General features: G+C 37.1%; 1 protein-coding gene across 2 annotated transcripts in view; it reads left to right on the forward strand.

Annotated features, from left to right (window-relative positions):
* Nucleotides 1-17,992, forward strand: part of PRKN (parkin RBR E3 ubiquitin protein ligase) — a 685,495-nt gene that overhangs the window by 213,762 nt on the left and 453,741 nt on the right. For both annotated transcript variants that reach the window (XM_063390620.1, XM_063390621.1), the window contains exon 3: nt 1,191-1,428. In XM_063390620.1, coding sequence (XP_063246690.1) covers nt 1,191-1,428 — 238 coding nt within the window. The remainder of the gene's footprint in view (nt 1-1,190; nt 1,429-17,992) is intronic.

The following is a 17,992-nucleotide window of genomic DNA, read 5'->3' on the forward strand; positions in this document are numbered from 1 at the left end:
TTCTTCCAAATGGATTCAACAGTCCATTTTGCCATTTCACAGCAGAGATGGCCAACCTAATGATGCTGCAGAGATTTAGAAAATTAATTTTTTGACAGACCACCTACTTTCTGTGTCAGCTGAGGTTTGTGTTCATTCATGACACTGGAGAATTAGGTGTGAGTCTCCAAAAGGTACCACTGAATAAAGAACAATTTTTCATGCAAGATATGTTGTGGAAAGATCAATGCAAGTCTTTCTTGAAAGATCTTCATTAATGATAGGTCTTCTGAGATCTCTGTAATTTCTAGTTCTGACAGAATATTTTACTTTTCTGCTCTATATTGTGAAAATGCTGAACAAGTTGTGAAAGACATCCTGATATATCATATATAAACCTTTCATGAGATCCTTATTTACCCTGCTATTTTCTAAGACACAAGACCTGGAAAGACTGAGAATCACCTCTGATGAGGACTGAAGAGGAGAAGCTTCTGTATGTGTGAGACCATAAAATGGTCTAATTTGGGGCTAAAATGGCTGGCAGTTCTTTTGTTTTATCATGAAAGACCACAACAGTTGTGACATCTTCCACAGGCTTTCTCTAAATCTAAAGTCAACAGTTAAATGTAATTTTTTGGAACGAATGGGAAACTCATACTGAGTCTACATCTAAAACCAGATTTAGACTGAGAATTACATTACAGAGAAGAAATAAGTATCACTCTTCATCAGAAGCATCATCTTCCCTGTTTCTGATTATAAAAATGTTTTGGAGTAGCTTGTTCATGAACTCTCTGTGATCATCAAGTTTGACCCTAAATTGCTACATGAAGAGTGTGTTTCAGCATTATCTGTGCAAGTGCCTCTTGAGTGTTGAATATTCGTAGTGCTTGATTTAGTAGTGCTCCCTCTGGAGATTTTTTACTTTATACCAGTAAACCTGACTTATTTAGAGCTGTTGGCTCTGGTCCACTATTTCTTTGTTAAATGTTTAGCACTTGTAAGTGTTGTGACCCTTTTGGCAATACAAGTAATCCTAATTCCAGCAATTTACACTTGTCACTTTGCTTTAAACTCCATTACTGCAGACTGAAATTCTCCACAAATTTGTTTGGAGACCATTTAACAAATAACAAATTGGAGATAGAGGGATTTTGTCCATTATGTCACAATTAATTATTTATTGTGATTTTGGTTTTGTGTTGCAGAACTGTGACCTGGCCCAGCAGAGCATTGTTCATATTGTTCAGAGTCCACAGAGCAGTCAGAACAAGGAGAAGACAGAAGACAGCTGTGTTGGGGGTGTTCTAAAAGCATTGAATAGAGAACCTGAGAGTTTAACTCGCATAGATCTCAGTACCAGCATCCTCCCATCAGTCTCTTCAGGGCTGGCAGTTATTCTGGATCCTGGAAGAAACAGTGCTTCACTTCCCTCTGGAAAATCGGGTAATTCAGTGACTTAGTACATTTCAATATACATTTCTAAACATGTGTCTTTTTCTTTCTTACGGTAAACAGTTCTAGTTCCATAGCACAGGGAAAAAGCCCCCCAAATATATGGTTCATTTTATTTATTAAACAAAAATGTACAACAATTTTAAGGTGATAAGCATCTGATGTATCTTCTAGGAAAATAATTTTGCTTTGTGGATAAAATTAGTAATTTCTTGTGTTGCTCCTGTCTCTAACTTGTATAATGCTCATATTTTTATAAATTATTATAAGATGGCAAAACCCACAGAGGTCTATGAGAAGCCAAAATATAGTCTCTGTAAAATTTCCATTATAGAAGTTTTCTTAACTAGAATGTTGGGCAGCTTATGTCTTGCAACTGTGTTTAATTCCCAATCTGTTTTGATGCTTTCATACCCATACATTTTATAAAAAAATATTTACAATCGATTTAAGACTTTTAAAGTTTTGCTGTCACAACACATGATGGTGATGATTCATACTATGGACATTTGTAGTTCTTCATCCACCAAATGATTACTGAGAGTATCTTCATTGTGAAAAATAATCTGAGGCACAATTTACTGCACAATGGTCTTACTGACACTGCTGCCCCGTGAAGATACATCATTCTGTGCACTACCAGATTCTGTTGTGATTTATCATAATAGTCCATCAGAGAGATCTTCTTATAAGAACAGTACACAAATACCCCTTTTGCACAGTACAGAAGATAATGGCAAACATTCATATCCAGAGTACGGAAAATAAATTGTGAATGTGACACAGATACCTCTGGGACTTACCTGGCCACAGAAATCATCTTGCTTAACAAAATGGCTACTAAAACTGTTAAAATAACTTCTAGAGAATTTATTAAGTAGCTCATGCAGAAAATATACAATCCATGGGAGGGTCACAGAAGTATTCTACAACTGACTTGGTCAACCTCTCACTGCCAACTAATGATGAATGAGTGCAGTTTAGGAGCAAATTAGTACCCGGCTTAATGATCCACATCTCCCAATCTGAATGAGTAATGAGATAAGAGGGGTGCATGCTGATTTAAATGTGGTAAACTAGGGACAGGGCTTCAGCCTGAGCTTACTCTCAGAAGCAAGACAAAAACGTGAGCTTTTGAACATTAGCACATATTTATTTTTTCAGTACTGTACATGATAGGTAAAGGGATTTAATAGCTGTACTTGACTTTGCAGAATAGTTCATACATATGTAGGGACTTCTAAAATGGGCTATGTGACATGTTTGTTCACAAACTGACAAACAGACAACAAACTCTGTGAAGCCAAGTACAAACTGATGGGTGTCTTCTATTGCAGCAAATATTTTCATGGCAGAATGCATGAGGACAAAATGTATTGGTCAAATGCATGGGCTAGTTTTATCTGTGATTAAATTCTGAAGACTTTTTATCATAGAAGAAAAAAAAAAAAAGCCACTCTGATGAGTGATAGTTCTTTGGAAAAGGATGTTAACAGGAAGTACTTTTCAAAAGCCTGTTAACATCTTTCCTTGTTTTGACTTTCATTCATAAAATTTGTCCTTTTTTCTGTTCAGCTCCAATCCTTTGTTCAATATAGGGAACTTATATTTTTCCTTATGGATTTAGGGTGAGTTAATTTATAGTCACTTAAAAAAATATTATTCCAAAGATCAGTTTTGCAGTAAACTTTACTGTGTAGCAATATTTCCTTTGGCATAAATGAAATGACTGATATTAGTGGGAATGAGTGGCTGAGGAAAGCAGGTACCATCACTGGTAGCTGAAATATACTTACCAGCTGTTGTCTTAGGAGGTGAATGGTTGTGGTGATCAGTCTACAGCAGCACCCTAGACAGGTGAATGAAGTATAATCTTTATTTTTCTGTTTGTAGATGACAAACTTAAACATACAATTTAGAGGCAAAAGTTTAATTGATTAGATTAATATTGTTTAGTCTGACATGCTACACAGCTACTCTGTGATTGCAGCAGTAAACACTGAGACTTTAAGTCTTTCTGAAACCTAAGGTATTTTCATTTGTTATACCGACCCCGTGTTCCTGCCCTGATTTTATTTACCCTTCTTTGAATTTTGAGTAAAAAGTTTTGTGGTAATTTTCACATCACAAGAGCTTCTCTCAGGAGCTTTTGCAGAATCTGACTGCAAAAATAGTATTTTCAAAGTATTTACGTGAATGCTTAGGGGCCAAAATGTAAAATTTTACCAGAAAAACCAGGAGAGAGGCAACTCTTTTTATGCTGTACTGCTGTTATATAAGCAATCTCCTTAGGTAGTATGAACCACTGCACTTGAGACAAAAATCTTTATGGCCTGGCAGTGTGTCTCCACCAAGGGCATCATTTGCTCCTAGCAGAAGCAGGTAACAGGACAGCCTCCTCCCAGCTCACCCCCACTCTTGTGTGAGTAATGAAACCAACTCCTGACTGGTCTGGAGATGCATCTTATTTGCACTGTGTTTTAGACTACAGTGTGTTTCCCTATGAGAAATTCAGAAGTTTGAAAGTCATTAACAAGCTGAAAAAAAATGAAAATGGATGCAAAAATTCTCTTCATCAAAGAATTCCAGGTTTCCTGTCTTTGCAGACAAAAGTGGTAGAAATGCCTTTTCTTCTCATTTGTGTTTTGTTGTTGTTGTTCTTGGGGTTTTTTTGGTTTTGTTTGTTTGTTTTTGTTGTCATTGTTTCTTTTTTCTGAAAACATTGCATGATTTCTAGTGGGCATGAAAAAAATCTCAGCACAGGATTTTCATCCTACCTCAGCCCCTCCTAATTTGCATCTGTCCAATATGTGGAACAAAATGCTTTCATAAACACAATGTGAGTAAATCAAACCATGTTCCATAATGGTTGCATGTCAGTAGATACATGTTTGAGATGAAGAGAGAGTGGTTGGACTTGAGGACCTTGTAAGTCTTTTCTAACCGTAAAAATTCTGTGATTCTCTGATTTCTCCCTGAAAAACAATCTGTAAAACACAAGGGTTTGTATGACTCATCTGCTGAATATGAGAATGCATCGTGATTTCAGATTCAGGAAAGCCAATAGACTGTTTGGGAGCATAAACAGAAAAGAGAGTGGAGTGAAGTGGCAAATATGTTTTTTCTCTGCTTTTGACACTTGCATAACTAAAACTAGTATAACGCACTTTTTAATGTCTGAACTGTTAGAAGTTTCTGGAGGAGAGTCATGAGAATCCTACAAAAGTGCATGTCATGATTGCTTTATATTTGTTTTGACATCTGTGGAGTGGAGATTGGTAATGTGGGGATATTAGATCTTACCACCTATCTTAGGATTTTAGCTCTCATTGTCTAGAAAGTACAAGCCAGAAAATACAAATACCACACATGGATTTTAACTTGCCAGGAGATCAACCACCAATGCAAATTATCCTCCATATTTATCTATTTAAAAAAAAAGTAGAACCTTTTTTTTTCTGAAACATGAAGATAGGATTTCAACCTACAAGTGGCATGGATGGCAGGAAGTCAGACTGCAGAATCCCATTCCCTCCCCTTTTTAAATGTATGACTCATGTCAAGCAAATTTTTAATGTGAAAAAAAATAGTTAGTTCAACAGATTTTGTTTTCATTAAGCTGACATGAATGGTTTCTTATGTAATTCCCAGGTTAATCTATTATCAGCTGGTTTATTATTTTGTCTGAATCAAGTAGATGTGGTCCTCATAACTTAGGGGTTTTTTACTTTCAACTTTTAAATAAATGTTCATCTGATCAGTTCCAAAAAGGAATCCTGGTGTTTATTAGGTAGACTTTTACAAATGCTTGCATGCAAGGCACCTCTGTTTCCTTATCTTTCCTTATTCTTCTGATCACAGAAGAGTTAATAAAGTACGTGTATATACTGACTCAGGTGTGCCAAGCTGTAAATTCTAGCAAAAAGAGAGATTGTTTTCCATCTAGTTAAGAAATGCTTTACCAAAACTTAATATATGTTAAAACTTCTTGTCTTTCCAAGTAAAACGAGTATCAGTTAAGGCAGATGAAGCTGTCATTACCAAAACCTCAGTATTGTCAGTGATGCATGAAGTGGTGAACTGGTGCCCATTCCATGTAAGAATCTGATGCCACGAAAGAGACAGTAAAAAACACTTAGAAGGGAAAGCCACAATTGGGGGTGTGGCTGGTCAGATCTGTGCCTACTTCTGAGGCAAGCACGGATGAATAAAAAAACCCATATCAATTTAACCATGGAAATTGCTGACATTGTACAAATTGGTTTTGAATAATATTCTGATGACTGTGTGTTAAAAATTTCTGTGCCCTGTAATTAATATTACACTTTATTATAATTCTTTTACTCAAAAAGCCTAAAAGGATAACAATTTTTGTGTCTAATCTGTTTGAAGTAAATGAGTAGTGTAACTCCTGAAGTATTGTAAAATTACTTCACACTTTTATATACCTTATAATCTCAAATTAGATCCAGGTTGGGCAGGGTTATGGTGTACATCTACCTCCCCATTTGCACGTGGTGTTAGGCTGAGTAACACTACTCGAAACTGAGCTGAGGACAACGGCAGCTATTTCTTATCCCTTTTTGAGAATTTCATCAAAACATGAGCCCTAATCCATTCAAAATGGCTTCCAGCGGGGAAAGAACATTTTCATCGTCATTCAGAAACGTGAGGCTCTGATCTAATGCTGCTTTTCTGTGTTACAAATCCAAATATCTAAGAATTTACTATTCCCTTAAAAGAGATCAAAAAGGATTCCTAAAATTTCTTGTGTCACTTAACTGCATTTTTATCCAAAGGAAACTAATCAGTATATTTTTTTTCCCCTTTGGCATGTGTACAAATCACTTGTGGGTTAATTATAACATTTATTAATTAATTAAATATACTTTAGGTCCATGGCATTGTAAATCAGTTGTTTGGAGAAGGAAAATCAGTATTCAGTGCAATTTACATTTAGTAATTAGGCCTTTTTCCTAGAGTTATCAAAATTTTGTTCTAAAAAAAAATTACCAGAGTGCTTGTAATGAACCTTCTTAAATTTCTTGAAATATTAATACAACATTTCTGATTCTTATGATTCTTATGATAGTTCTCTTTTACAGACATCCATTTGAATACGATTCATATTGCTGTACAAGAAAAAATAGTAAATTACTTAATATGCAACCAATGTATTCTTTCAGTAGACATATTCAAGTAACTAGTTAGGTTACTATTTATTTTTGGATTTGGCACCCTGATAGTTTGCTTTCATATTAGGATTAAACTACTTTTAATTTAAATGAAAATTCATCAAGCAGCCCAGTGTGATTTAGCCTATATTTGATTCAGATTTTTTATAATATACTATTTTACGAACTTTTAAATATTAAATTCAATACTAATTTGAGGCTCAATCTACACCCAGAAAAGGGAAGGTATTAATTTGCCTTTTTAAGAAATGCAGAATAAAACACCAACTCAGAAATAATAAACTAGTCATGATTTTAACAAATAATTTCTGGGAAACAAGGCTGCATTTGTCTTCATTACACACTGTAAATTTACTGTATGTACAGTTCTGTTTTAAAGTTCAAAACACATTTTTACAAAATTCCTGCATTGGCAGCTGTCTCTGTTCTACTGGTTAGGTCTTGCTCATTGTTAATTGCTATCACCGTGCATTCATGGCATACATTAAACTGTTAGACTTTCACTGTTAGACCTTTTGTCTTAAATTTGCTGTCAATGTACGATGCCATAACCTGATGCCATGTTCACTGCAATGATGTGTTGTAGTCTCAAAAGTTGAGTTCATTGAGTCTGAGAGCTCTTTTAAAACAGAAACTGGAACTAAAGCACTTGCCTTCCTTCCTCTCTATTGTTTTTTCTTATTTGATAGTTTTATACTACTTGTTCCTGACCTGAATCTCCTTTGTGCTCTTCACTGGTTCCATTGTTTTTTGTTTTGCCAGCTACCTTTCATGGGTGTTCCATACCTGGGAGATGTTCTACCCACTTGCAGTCTCTCATGCGTGTTTTGTTTTGTTTTACAAGCTTTTGTCATGTGGATGCCTCTGAGCCAAAGATGTGTGCAACTACACACCTCTTTGTTCCTCTGGTAGTCACATTGCTCACATACTTGATGCAAAATGCTTACACATTGTGCCTGACTAGATTAGTCAGTGTTAGAACATGTGTTTTAGAAGTAACCATCTTTTAAGTATGTGCATCTCAGGTCTAAAAATCCACGTGTATTAATAGAAGAGTATGCCAATAACATTTTCATAGCATAAAGAGACATTGGTTTTAATTTTAACTCAACTGCACTAAATATTTCCTATGTATTGGATGAGAATTTTTCAAAAAATGTAAGTTCCCAAGCTGTTCGGTAACTGTTGTATGACAGAAGTTGTTGAACTGTGATCCTTGTTTGAAGCTGTGAGATCCAGAAGGGTTTTTATTGATGATCCAATGAGGTAGTGGTTAGAGTGCTCCAGCTCCACTTGTTTTCCACTGCTAAAATATATTGCAGCCATAGAATTGTTTAGGTTGGAAGAGACCTTAAGGTCATTGAGTCCAAAGGTTAACACATCACTACCAAGTCCACCGCTAAACTATCTCCCTAAGTGCCACATCTGAACTTTAATTACCTCCAGGAATGGTGACTCAACTTCTTCCCTGGGCAGCTTGTTAATGTCAGTATTTATTAAATTATCCCTCTTGATGCTGTACGTTCTTGGATTATGCTCTGTGAGTTTGTTCAGAGGTAGGGAAGGCATGCCCCTAGGAAGATGCTTCCTGTTAAAAATAGGATAATGTTTCTGAATCAGTACTATGTTTTTTTGATGAACAGCAAAAAAGAGAGGTTTTGGATACAAACTACAAACCCACAGAATTGCTATTATACGAGATCAAACATATTGTCTATCTAAATCTATTTCTCTTCTTTTGCTGCTTTCCTGTTTCGTATACAATAATTCAAAAGAGTAAAAATATTCTTACTAGAAAAAGTTTTATTAAGAGAAAGAGTATTCCCCTTTTCAAATAATCACCCACGTACCCCTGTCTGATTATCCTTCATATTTATCTGGGCAAGTTGATAAGAACAGTAATGGTATTTTTTATTCTTATCTTCATTGGAAAAAAGCAGTCTCCAGTGTCAACTCAAGGGTTAATTGGAGAAGAGAGGAAGATTTTTCAGCCCAGAAACTAACTATTGCTAATTCTGTCAACATTTCTTTTAGGAGAGTTAAGCTTAAGAAAACTATTCTGCTTCCAGTAGGGTTATGAAAATTTGTCATTACAAAGTCCTTGGAAGTTTTCTCTTATGTATATTTTATCTTCTGTTAGTGTTATTAACCCTTGACAATTCATTGCTGTAATACTTCCAAATTCTATATATAAAAATTGATATCCCCTCTTCACCTTCTAGCAACAGCAGAAAGTGATTTTATAAGACATTAGCATAATGGAACCTTTTCAATAAAATGATAAATTGAGCCCATTTCAGAAAACAGAACGCACACTTGATAATTTATTGCAGCCAGTGCCATGCTGGAGACCTCATTCATATCATATGCTTTTAACACTGATGAGAATGGTGCCATTTTCCCATCACACCTTGCATGTCTGTGAAATTAATTTGAAAGGAAAAATGTAAAAAATGCTCTTTTCTAATAGAGGTTGAAGCTCTTCCGGGAATGCGTATCTTTCCATGACATAATTATCTCTCATGAACGTGTCTAATTACTTTATTGTTTTCAAAGGCCCTTCCATGTTAATTGAACAGTAACATTTGCTGGCTCCGCTGTGTCACACAGTGGGGTGGAACAGAGTTGTGGTCTTAAAATGTATTTTGATTGTTTATGGGGGACAACGTGGATGGACTTTTGTTTGCGAGTGCATCACTTGCATCTTTATACCACTAGCTGGAGGTGACATTTGTAGGTGGAAAATGTTCTGTACTGATTAAAAAAAATTATGCATTTTATGTTTTTCAGGATAATTGTTGACATGAATTTGTTACTGATGTTACTAGGAAAAATGAAAAGTAACACTTAGAAAACATCACTTACATGTAAAAACATTGATAATAGAGTTTTAGAGTGATTCTTTTTTGACAGAAAGACTCCAATTATGAAGCACAAGTAAGAATCATAAAATCATGGAATGGTTTGGGTTGGAAGGGACCCTAAAGATCATCTAGTTCCAACCTCTGTGCCACGGACACCTTTCACTAGACCAGGTTGCTCAAAGCCCTATCCAACCTGCCGGGGTTGAGGCATCCACAACTTCTCTGGCAACTTTTTCCAGTGCCTCACCACTCTCACAGTAAATAGCTTCTTTTTTAAATCCAACCTAAACCTACCCTCTGTTATTTTACAGCCATTCTCCCCTGTTCTGTCACTGCATGACCTTGCAAAAACTCCCTCCCCTGCTTGCTTGTAGTCCCCTTTAGGTATGGGAATGCTGCTATAAGGGCTCCTAGGGCCTTCTCATCTCTGGGCAGAACAACCTCAACTCTCTCAGCTTGTCTTTACAGGACTGGTGCTCCAGACCTCTGATCATCTCCTTGGCCTTCTGCATCCACTCCAATACATTGACCCTTGGACACATGACTCCAGGTGGGGTCTCATGAGTATAGGGCGAGGATCACCTCCCTTGCCCTGCTGGACACGGTTCTCTGGATTCAGCCCAGGACAGAGGTGGCTTTCTGGGCTGTGAACACAAGCTGCAGGTCATCTTCTCATCCACCAATGCCCCAAAGTCCTTCTCCTCAGAGCTGTTCTCAACCCGTTCTCAACCCATGCCCAGCCTGTGATTGTCCTTAGGATTGCTCTGACTCGCATGCAGCACCTTGCACTCGGCCTTGTTGAACATCAAGAGGTTTGGCATCTCTCAAGTGTCAGCGTCCCTCTGGATGGGATCCCCTCCCTCCAGTGTCTCAACGGCACCACAGCACTGCCCCATTGTCCATGTTGCCAACAAAGGTGACCCCTGAGGGACACCACTTGTCACTGATCTCCACCTGGACACTATTCTACGTGTCCGTGCCTTTGCCTTCTGCCACTTGGGTGGTGCGCCTGGAGCACCTACTGGTAAAGACTGAGATTAAAAAGGTACTGAGCATCTCAGTCTTCTCCATGTCCCAGGTAACCCGTTCTCCTGTTTCTATTTTGGGCAGGCCCACATTTTCAGTAGTCTTCCTTTTATTACTGACCTACCTATGGAAGCTTTTCTTGTTGTCCCTGATGTTCCTGAACACATTTGATTCCATCAGGGCTTTAGCTGTCCTGACCTGATCCCTGCCTGCTTGGACAACCTCTGTATATTCCTCCAAGGCTGCCTGTCCTTGCTTCCATTTTGTGCTTCAGTTTGTCTGAGAGCTTCGTATTCATCCATGCAGTCCTCCTAACCTCCTCTGTGTTGGGATGCTGCACTCCTAATCTTGGAAGAGGTGGTTCTTGAATATTAACCAGTTTTCTTGTTCCCCTCTTTCCTCCAGGGCTTTGTCCCATGGCATTCTAAGAAGGTTTAAAATGTTCATTTTAAAAAAACAGTAGCTGCCACTGTGCAGCTCAGCGCTTGCACCACATGGGCTCTGTTATGAGCTCTTAGCACTCAGAATGAGGAATCAGCGTCCGTGCTCAAGTCATGTGCTCAACAGTAATTTCTGTCACTGGGAGCTCTCTGTGCACTGCAAGGACATTGGGAGAATAGACCTATCAAAAAGGCTTGAGCTATAGAAAGTTATTACATGGAAGAGATTAAGAAATTCTGTTGATAGTAGAAGGTAAAAAAATAAAATTAAAAAAAATAGCTTTGCAAAACACACCCTGCTTTCTCCTTATAAATACAAATAATTTCAGTGGGACTAAATTTGATCTTCTGTGAAACAGAAAGGTCATTGTATTCGGCAGGGGAAGATTGATTCTCTGGTTTTGGTTTGGTGGGGGGTTTTTGATTTTGTTTTGCATTTTTTATGTGGAGGGATTTTTTCTTTTTTTTTTTTAGGGAAAATGGTCATTATAGGAAAATGGACAATGAAGTCAGAAGTTCTAACTCCTATTCACAGAAAAGCAGAAATAAAATCAGTGCCTGCTCCTGCATTGCTGTGCCAAAAGTCTTTAGAGTTTTATTATCAGCTTTGTGTTGGTGAACTTTTCCCATTTTCACCACTACATGAGTGACCACTGTTAGCAGTGCCAAGGTAGTGACCTTCACGTCCATTCCCAATTCTCTTCACAGACTGCCAACTGGGATTGCAGTTGGTTTTATTAATTATTTGTGCCTCTGTTTTCTTTTCTTTGTGTTTGTTTGCTTCTTTCTTTCTTTTAGAGAGTATCTAATCATAGAAACTGAGATTCTCTCTCAGCTTTATGTGGATTTACAAATACCTACTTCAGTGCAGGGTTGCTTTCCTCCTACTCTGAGGTACACTGAACCTTTTGCTTAAACCTTTTTCCTCCTTACACATTGGTACACTGCTATATTATGACCAGCAATTAAGATTTTATTAAGTTGGAACAGAAGAGAAGATGTGTATTTATCAACATTTATTGTTTTTTGTAATTGATAAAAATTTTCTACAAATGTCCAAAATGTTGGTATTCTATTGGCAGGGGACAGAAAGTTCGACCTAGACAGGTTAAAGCATAAAATTATCAAACTGAAAGGAAATAAACTAAGAAAATGTTTTCCTTGATTTGCCTTAACAGAATGCTACAGTGGCCTGCAAGTGAAACTGGAATATTTCTTAGCTAGATTACATGTGCTGTGGCACCAATTTTAATGTGCAACTACTGTCTCAGAATCATAATTTTCTTTGTGAGGTGTCTAGAATTGGGAAGTTCCTATTTAATCATCAATCTTAAGATTCAAAACACCATTTTCAAGTGCTAGTTCAAAAAAAGATGAATCTTTATATGCACTGATACACCTGAAACTGTATCTTACAAGCCTATCTGTACTGTTGATATGTCTGTGAGTATTTGGCCTCAGGTCTTACCTTAAGAACATGAAAGATTCTCTGAGTATATAATATATTCTCATTTGTATATTATTAATATATTAGCAGTTACAATCAACTACTGCTATAACTAGTATTTGCAGATGAATTCTTCAGATTAAGTTTTGGCAGTCTGTCTACCTGTAATGTTTTCTACATTTCTGGAATGGAGTATCTGCAACTGTGTTGCAAGGCCATGCAAAATGCAATCCCATGTAGCAGAGATTGATATATATATATATATATATATATATGTAGTTATGTTCGTATTTCAACTGTCCTCCCACTCAGCAAAATGCAGCTTGAAATATCAAAGGTGGCAGCTGCATCCTGGAGCAGGGTGCCCCAGGGCTCCTTGAAAGCCACCATGCTTGCTGAGCACCATCAGTCTCTTTCCGAGCTTTCATGATGCCCTCCCTGCTGCTGCAGCAATCAGATCTGTGGGTCTTGACATTTACCTGTTGGAAGACAGGAATAGAGAAAAAGAAATGTATGGATACAGACAGGGGGTCTTCAGGTGCAGGGTGAGGGAACAGAAGGACATCATGTTCCAAGTTGAGCCTGTTCATCATGTACTGTACTCATTGATATTCAGCTTCCTGCAACACTGCACAACTTGTCAAGGATTTTTTGTAAGCACCAGTATCCTGGTTTTCAGTGCTGGCTGACATTATCTTATTGCCTTTCTGCTGTGAAGGTGGTTGAACCAAAATTGTAAAAAATATCAGAAGTTCACTTGATCAACTAAAGTAGCAGTAGCCACAGTGTTCCTCTTTTTGTTCACCATAGTTTGCTTTTCAGCTTTGTCACACAATAAATACTCAGCATGTATTACTGGGAGAAAACTCACTGGCAACAGTTGGTTTCTGATTTAAAGGTGTATCGCTTGGCAACTGAATTTTTTTTCAACTGCAACTCTTTCCTAATAATTAGCCTCCACTAATTATTTTTGGAGTAGCTGAATGAAACATCAGTAGTATTTTAAATTAAGTCTGTGCTGAAGATATGGCTAGGTGAAGGTCATGATTAACATTATCAGGGACTTTTCCCAAGTAAGTTTAGTTCTCTTCAAAAGAATGTTGTGTTTATTCTAATAATAATGAAATAAATAGCAAAATCTCCACTACTTTCAGCTGTGAAAGATTAAGATCTAAATTCCTGATTTGATGCAGATTAGTGATTATGCATATTACTAATATTTAATTTAGTAGGATTTTAATCCTTCTTGATACCCTATATATGATGAATAGCTGTAGATCATCGTATCCTGGTTTCTAAACCCCAAAGCATTTTTCACAGTAATTTAACATGTTGGGACCATTTTGAGGGCCATAGCTGAGCTAATATATTTGACTTGAGCAATGTCTTCTTTATAACTCTAACCACTGTGAAGTATTTAGGATAGAAATGCAAAAAAAAATTTGTTTCAAACAGAAATGTTACCAGTCCTCTACATTTTGTCTCCTAATCTGTAATAGAAATTTTTCAGGTGCACTAAATCTAGAGGTGAACAAACACATTTTATATCTCCTATCCAAGCACAAAATTCTGGTTTTGATCACATATTTAGATGTGGATAAATAAAACATCTTCATGAAACATTGCCATATCTAAGAACATCCATCTAACATTCTGCTTTTCTGTAGAATCTCTTTCATATTTCATTTTGCTATCCCTATTCTCCTGTAGCCCCTCTGGAGTCTCTTTCTCTGGCTAAATGACTTATAAATATACTATAAATAGGGCAGAACTGCAAGGCTGATTACCTCCTGCACAGATACAGAGTAGAACAGGAATCTGCATTAGGTACTGGAGATGTAGATATAATACCTTGATTGTTTTCTAGATATTTGTAATTCTTCAAAAGAATCAACTAGAGATCAAATGCTTACTGATGAAGGAAGTAGGGAGGCATTGCGATGAAATCTTTTCTCTTTAGAGTCTGCAGGAATGTCTTCTACTTTATGGTGTGAGTTGAGAATTCAGCACTAGAAAGGAGAACTCCAGCTCAAAACTTTGTCAAACTGTGCAAAGCATTGCAAAGAAAGAAAACCAACAAATCAGCTTTCTTAGGTTTGTGTGAAATGGCAGGAGGGGAACAGGGTTTTGTAGAGATAACAGGTATGAAGTACATCTCAAGTTGTATGTACAAAATAGTCTTTAGGCATTTCTGTTTAACTTCACCAAAACCATTCTGCAAAATCCATTTGTTTAATTGATTGGCACCCCGGGGAACAACCGAGAGTTCAGCTGGCAGCCTCTGGTTTGGTGTCACTCTAATTGGGAGTAGGGTAACAAGCAGCTGCTAAAGCTCTGTGCTGAACATAGGGTGGTGAGGAGTGGAGGTTCTACAGGTCCTGTGGTAGGAATGCTAATGTGGGGCAGAGGGTGTTTCCTAAACTGACAGGTTGAAGGATGAAAGCAAGACTTGGTTTAAATTCATCTTGAGCAGAGAATTTTTATGCAATCTAGTTCTAAAATGCAATGAACTTTTAATACTGATGTCACATTTGAAGACATTGTACATATAGTATAAAAATATGTAATAATTAATGAATTAAAGAACATATTGGTAAGTGAACCGTATGTTTATTGATAATATCTCTTACTGAGAAGGCTCACAGGGCCTACAAACTACTTCATTCTTACTTCATCATAGGTTTGTATTAAAGGAAAAAGGGTAATTAAGAGTTAAAGTGACAGGTATCTACTTAGAAACTCCAACATTAGCTTAATTCATTCTGATAGAGAAGCCACTTGATTCCTTCTGGATAATAATGTGCATTTTCCTGTTATTTATGAAGATGATCAAGCCAACAGGTTTATCTGGCTGGAGCCACCCCAAAGGGTCTCCCCAAAGTGCATATGGAAAGGTCATGAGCTGAAGCCTGAAGCTTTCCTGTGTAGAGTTATGTACCTTGGCACAGCAAGGGGGATCACTACATCATAGGTACCATCACCTCTCTGTGAGGAATTTTTAGATGTGTTGAGGCATCTGTGAGAGTTGCAAGGATAGGATTAGTTGGTATCACTGTTTCAAAGTCTGAGACCATTATTTCTATGCTTCTTATCAAATAACAGACGTAGATGCTCAGCAGACTGTACATGTAAACATGTCAGTGAGGATTACTATGATTCCATTTTCTGCACATTTAACTTTAATGAGATGAATCTTGCTGCCTTTCAGCTAATCTGTGGATGGGGAATTCTGTTAGTTAATGCAGAGCTAGAGGAGTTTTGAGGTTTAAGCTCTGAGCTTAGAGTGCACTCTGTCTTCCTCTTTGTCTGTCTTTACTTCTTTTCCTGAAATACTTTGTTCTGTGTTTTCCTTCCTCTACAGAAGGAAGTTTGCTTTTAGCATGTATCACAACTGAATTGCTTTAAAGAACTACTGTTTACTGCCCACTGCTTAAATGCCTAGGCTGGTTTTAACAGCCTGGAAAAACTATCCCTTCTTTCCATACTCTTTTGGTCCATAGTTTAAAGAGGTAAAGAAACCTCTTGAATTAAGTTTGTGTTTTCAAAACTGTCTTCTAAATGCAAAAGGGCGTTGCTGCATATCCAACATTCCAATTTAGAGCATATGCGAACAGAGCATGTGAAATTCTAAGCTGACCTTTTTCTTAAAATCACTCCTACTCTTTACAGTATAGTCCTGGTACTGCATTTTATAAAAGTGATGCAATGACTATGCCATTATGTTGAGATAAAAGAGCATGATAAATTGCCATTTTCACTCAATCTTTCCCATTTTTCCAGACAAGCCTTTAAGAGAAATATTGTCAATATATCTTTTCACTTGTAAAATCAGCTAAGGAACTGCCTCAAATTAATTCTTTTAGTGAAATGATAACTTACTTATGTCTTTAACAGCACATTGCAGAAACTAAATAATTCAATTTTAAAAGTGCTGGTAGTGGTATTTTCTGTCTGTATTGAAAAACATTGCATCAACTAGTTATAGATACATCTTTCCTGAGCCATTTTTCATCTCTCTTTCATTTCTAAAAAAAGTAAATTGTCATTAAAATTCTAGTTCTGTGGGAACTTCAGAGTGAGGAGCCTGACATGCAGGACATTGAAAATGAAAAAAAGTAGCACAGGTTATTCGAAAAGACAGTTTCTGTGCGACACTGTCATTGTACAAAGTTTTGTGACAAACTGAAATGTCAGAATAAAAGCACTAATAAGTTATTTAGTACATTAATGTGAAAGATGTACCTGTGGAATTTATGAATGCAAAGCAAAGATAGAATTGCATGTGCTACTGAAATTGGAGCACATAATGGATTTTACAGCTTTTATACAACATTGTTTTCTGGGGTGGTTTGTTTTGTTTTGGTTGGTTGGTTTTTGGTTGGATTTTTTCCTTCTCAATTCCTCTTTTAATAATTCCTAGCATTCAATTTACTTTTTTGATTGCTAGTGAGCACTGAGCTGACATTTTCATAGACCTGGCTATTGTAGCCCCAAGATCCTGTTTTTGTGTGATAGAAACTAGTCAAGACCATCACTGCTGGGGTAAAATTATTTTTCCTATGTATATCACCTCACATTTATCTGCAATGAATTTAATTTTTCATTTTACTGTTAGCTGTTCAGCATTCTGTGGTCTTCAATGTGTTTTTTCTGGTTGGCCTTATTTTTACTACCCTGAAAAAATCATTTCACTAGCAAACTTTGTGACTTCACTGTTCATTTCTGGTTTTCTGGTGGTGAATACTCAAGTTCTGGAACAATTTTGTTGTGGGACTGTACTGAGAAAACTGATCATTTATTCCTGAACTTCATTTCTGTATTTTAACTATGTATTTGAACACAATTGCATTTCATTCAGTAACAATATAATTTTTATTTAAAAACTGCTGAGAAAGCTTTTTTAATCATAGAACTATTTGGGTTGGAAAGGTCATTAGAAATCACCCAGTTCCAGTCCTCTTCCATGGGCAGAGACACCTACCACCAGACCAGTTTGGTCAAAAGCCTCATCCAAGAAGTCCTTGACTGCTTCCAAGGATAAAGTTTTAGTACCTTGGAAAAATCAATTATCTTCTGTAATCCTTGCAACCTCATTATGTATTCCTTGAGTGCCCTGAAAAACAAACTTTTCTAGAAGGTCATATATTAGAGTGACAGACTGTAACAAAGCTAACAGCAACAACGTTGCTGCTGGATTCTATCCTTTCATAGTTGTAACTACTTGAGTTGTAATCATAGTTGAGTAAGCCTGGGGTCTTGGGACACAGGAAGTAATTAGGGAGCTCATACAGAGAAGAAACTCAGTAGGAATAGCCATTATTTTGACTTCTTCAACCTCCCTTCCTCCTTGGGTGTTTAGCTTGTTGTGTCAAAGGCCAGTTGTGAAATGCGCAGACTTTTATTGAAAGAGCTGTGTGAGAAGGAGCTGCTGGAAGCCTTGTCAGAGGTTTTCACCTCACACATCCTCAGTGAGCCCAATGGCCCAGGAGGCTCAGGTCCTTTAGGTTCAGGTCCTTTAGGTTCAGGTCCTTTTCTTTGTTGCATCCCCAGGCTATGCTTTTAGGTGTGCTGTGTCTGGATGTT

This window comes from Prinia subflava, chromosome 2 (genome assembly GCF_021018805.1).
Source record: "Prinia subflava isolate CZ2003 ecotype Zambia chromosome 2, Cam_Psub_1.2, whole genome shotgun sequence".
Classification (NCBI taxonomy): Eukaryota; Metazoa; Chordata; class Aves; order Passeriformes; family Cisticolidae; genus Prinia; species Prinia subflava.